This window comes from Oikopleura dioica, chromosome 1 (genome assembly GCF_907165135.1).
Source record: "Oikopleura dioica chromosome 1, OKI2018_I68_1.0, whole genome shotgun sequence".
In the NCBI taxonomy this organism is placed as follows: domain Eukaryota; kingdom Metazoa; phylum Chordata; class Appendicularia; order Copelata; family Oikopleuridae; genus Oikopleura; species Oikopleura dioica.
Window position 1 is genome coordinate 10,050,363 of NC_137291.1, and position 4,227 is coordinate 10,054,589.

Consider the following 4,227-nt stretch of genomic DNA (forward strand, 5'->3'; position numbering starts at 1 on the left):
GAGGTCGTATTTAATTGAATTTCATCAGAGTGTTTTTATCGTAGACAACGTTCAAAATAAGCTCGTGATATTTTAACCAGGACGGGTCTACTTTAGTAGAATGGGGTTTCTATCTATAGAATTAAAAACGACGAAAAATTTAGTGTCGTCGTCGCAGCAGATAAGGTTCGAAACTGGACGGGCATCATATCCCGGGCGGGGGGCATCTCCCTCTGTCCGGTCTCTACCCAGCGGGTATGCTTGCCGGATTCGGGCACGAAAGTCTCCTTGGGTCCGGAAGCATGCTCCCTCCGCCTGTCACTTCCTCAGGATCGTGTTCTAACAACATCCCTTTACAAGAATTTTAAAGAACTCATTGCTCCACTGCACTGATACCGCCAATTCTGTAAAGAGCCGCTAGGATTGAGTCACGAAGTTTTGCCAACAATAAATTATAGAAGACGCTGTTGCCAAAATTGTAGTAGTCAATTATCATGAAACCATTTCAACTGGTTATCAATTGCTAATAGTCACTTTTGTAGATATGTTCTCAATATTTATCAAAAACAGTATTTCAAATACGATTTTCTTTGAGTAGAACCGATTCTTCAAATGAATTGCATCAAACCACTCAGCAAAATAAGTCGCAGATATCTTTCTGACCCAAAATAGTCGGGATCCCTTATCTAATCGCTTCTCTTTCATCAACAAAGCTTAATATAGTGCCCACTTGATTGATCTCATAACTTGTTAATCAAAAGAGTGAACTTTATTTACAGCAGCTAAAATAAACTAAAATGAACACGTTACAAGGCGGCCATCACGATTTGAGCCACAGCACAGCTGATGAAGTTCTTGGAGCAGCGATGGCTGATCAATTGGCTTCGTTGCACCATCAGCTCAAGCGACCTTCTCATACGAGCTATGGCACCGACTCCGACCTTGATTTTGACCTGAAGTCGAGGGCAGACTCTGTAGACAGCTCTGGCCGACCATTGCCGAAGAAATCCCGGCCGAATCATAGCTTGATCGAAAAGAGAAGGAGGGACAAAATGAAGGCTCATATTCATGAACTTGCAGCGCTCGTGCCAATGTGTGCCGCAATTAACACGAATAAACTAGATAAGGTAAGAATCTCCTGTAATTATACGTTTTGACAAGCTCAGTTAGTCAAAAAAGATTAGACAGAAAAACATTGATTTAAGGCTGAGCTCAAATGTCAAATTTGACATGACAGGTACTAGCCTCCCTCCCTAAAGCCAAAATTTTAAGCTAAAAGGGCCCAAAAGACAGATTAACAACAAACTGTTCATATAAACTTTCAGTTTACTGTCTTGCGACTCGCGTTGCAACACATAAAATCCCTACTTGGCTCTGCCCGGCCTGCTGCTGGAGCTGCTTCTTTATACAAGCCTTCCTTCGTTTCCGACGAAGAGCTGAAACAGCTGATGGCCTACAGTGGCGACGGTTTCGTGCTAGTCGCCGGTTGCGATCGTGGTCGCGTCCTTTTTACTTCAAATTCCACCACTGAGATCCTCTCACAATCACCTCAAGACATGCTCGGAAGGTAAGAAAATAAATACCGTTCGCGATGAACTTTTGCGCGGGATCAACAACCAGAGCTCATAATTACCCTTCAGATCGCTCTTCGACCTGCTGCACACAGACGATTGCGATACGCTGAAATCACAGCTTTTGACGGCCGAACACGGCCCACGAGAGCGCCTTATCGGTAATAATAAAACATATCAACTTTCTTGGTTCCAGAAACAGCAATAAGACATGTTTAGATATCAAAACGGGCGTCTCGATCAAGACTGAATCCTCTCCATCCTTCCTGTCTTCGGCCGGCGCTAAGCGAAGCTTTTTCTGCCGGATGAAGAAGCAAACATCAGAGGATGATCCAAACAGCGTCGAGTTTATTAACGTTCAAGTTTCGGGATACATACGAACTTTTCCGAGCTCTCAGTGTATTCCAAGGTACAGTACTCCGGTATTATTTCTTGAATAAATGATGAAGAAAGTCTCTTCCTGGATCATTTAAAAGATTCAGTAATCAAAGTGCGTCCCATTGTTTAATCTTTCCATGACTGCTGATCATGTTTTCTCCGAGCATAGCATGTCACGAGTACTCATTATAATATCGTATTATAATCGGATCATAGGACTTGGCCCGTAATCGCTTGGGATTATTTTATAATATCGTTTTTCAGCTGCCTGCAGGAACAAACGAGTCAAGTGAAGGTCGAAGATGGTCCCGCGCCGGATCAAGCAGTCACCGCCTTCTGCGGCATCGTGCGGCCCGTTGCGCCGCCTAAAACTCAACAAAGGTAACCGCAATCCTTAAAATAAACAATTTTCTCGATTAAGCATTTTTTGCTTCGTTCACCAAGTTTTATCAATATTATTTCAGCCCGACGCGCGACCAAGAGTTTGTGCTCCGCCTGAGCCCCTCTGGGCGTGTGCTCGATTGCGACGAGCGGATCAAGGGACTTCTTGATCTTGTGCCACAAGAAGTCGTAGGCACGTCGATCTACGACCACCTCCATCGAAATGACATTCCGCGAATCGTCGAGGTAAGTTTTCGCCACAATTTCCTCCCCTCATTCATTGCCAAATTACAGTGTCATCGAGCGGCGCTACAAAGCAAGAACAAATTATTGACGTCTGTATTTCGCTTCAGAAGAAAAGACGGAGAATTTGTGCCGTTTAGGGCGAAAGCTGCCGCCTTTAGAAATCCACTTACCAAGAAGGTAAAATAAGCTTATTCATCTCCACCTTCAACGTGCGTTTACAGGTCGAGCAGCTGATTCTTTGCGCTGCGACGGTAGAGCCAAATGACCGAGACGTTGGCAGACGAATTGTCCGCGAATGCCCGTCGCAAGAAGCGCTCGAAGATTTTCTGCAATCAGAAGGCGCTACTGGTGGACAAACATCCTCAGGATCACCATCTGGGTTTGATACTCGATTTATTCGATTGCGATTGAATCTTGCGGTTGTAAACAATTGTTTTAGTGTCTCAAAACTTGGTGATCTAGTGGCGCAGGAAATGCACCAGCGAGAAAGTGAGATCAAAACTCCACCGTTACCGCGAGCGGCGAGTCCGAAAGCGGCAGGGTTATTTACGACGAATCCAGCGAGCAACGAGTCCGGCTACAAATCGAGTCCGAACCCATCGGATCCAGGTAAAGATCCCTTTGAAATATCTCTATGTTTTAGATGTGTAAAATATTGAACTTCTTTTGAACTTTCCTTTTAGATCAATTAACGTTTTCGCTGACAAATGAGCACGTTTGCCAAGAAAACGAGCTTATCAGACAGGGCGTACAGCAGCTGCAAAATAAAATCAACCAGTTCCAGAAAAGAGATGGGCTGAATGGAATACCTCTGTTATGGGATCAACTTTTTCTTTGTTTTCAAGTTCTGAAATCTTTTTACAAAATAATGCTTTCCTTCGAATAACAGAAAGGGCTAAAATTGATCCCCAAAAAGACGCTGACCGACGACTCCATGGGAATGGTGATGTCAATCCTGGAAGCGGACTGCAACCCTGGCGACCCATTCAACCCGTCGCTAATCCGCGTGTAAGAAAATATTAGTAATCTGCGCCTCTCGCTCTACCACCACTGTCCTGCCCTCATCTACCGTTACCTACTGCTGCAGCTCTCATCGAGATAAATTCCAAACTGAAAAATAACCTACGAAGATGAAAAAAAGCGATTCGTTACCAATCAATTGAAGGAATACCGCAGTTTTCCCGCTGAAGTTCGGAATCCGAACTTCGGATATGCTCGGTACAATCCACTCACCAGCTGCCTTTTGTCCATCGCGGTTCAAAAACACCACTTTTGCACAGTTCACCACTGCGTTTTTACCTATTGCTTTACTTTCTCTGTAATAATAATAATAACTTATTTCAAAAATTCCTTTTTATTTGAAATCAAGGAAGAAACCTACATGAGAATTTTCTACTCGTAAAATTTCTATAAGACGATAGATTTCGAACGATTTCTACAGGCGTTCGAATCTTTGCCTTGCGAAAAGAGCGCTCACTGAGATTGTACTGATAAGGATTGAAATAAACAACCGGTTTTTCGCGAGATAACCGGGCGCGTCTGTAGCTCAGGCTGCAGCGCGTCCTCCCGGCCGTCGCTGATCCCGTCGGTTCGAATCCCGAAGCGTCCCTCCATTATTGTGGCTAGACGATGTATCCGTATTCAGATTTCAGACCGACTCAGATGTCCTTGT

General features: G+C 44.2%; 1 protein-coding gene across 1 annotated transcript; it reads left to right on the forward strand.

The window, feature by feature from the left end:
• The first annotated feature begins 774 nt into the window (after positions 1 to 774).
• Positions 775 to 3,876, forward strand: LOC145695776 (protein cycle-like). The gene is made up of 10 exons (XM_081772795.1): positions 775 to 1,106; positions 1,305 to 1,546; positions 1,620 to 1,711; positions 1,770 to 1,959; positions 2,193 to 2,309; positions 2,393 to 2,555; positions 2,604 to 2,732; positions 2,777 to 2,934; positions 2,995 to 3,164; positions 3,239 to 3,876. Exons 1-10 carry the CDS (start codon positions 777 to 779, stop codon positions 3,439 to 3,441), a joined length of 1,794 nt encoding a protein of 597 aa, XP_081628921.1. The 5' UTR covers positions 775 to 776; the 3' UTR covers positions 3,442 to 3,876.
• Positions 3,877 to 4,227: the final 351 nt, after the last annotated feature.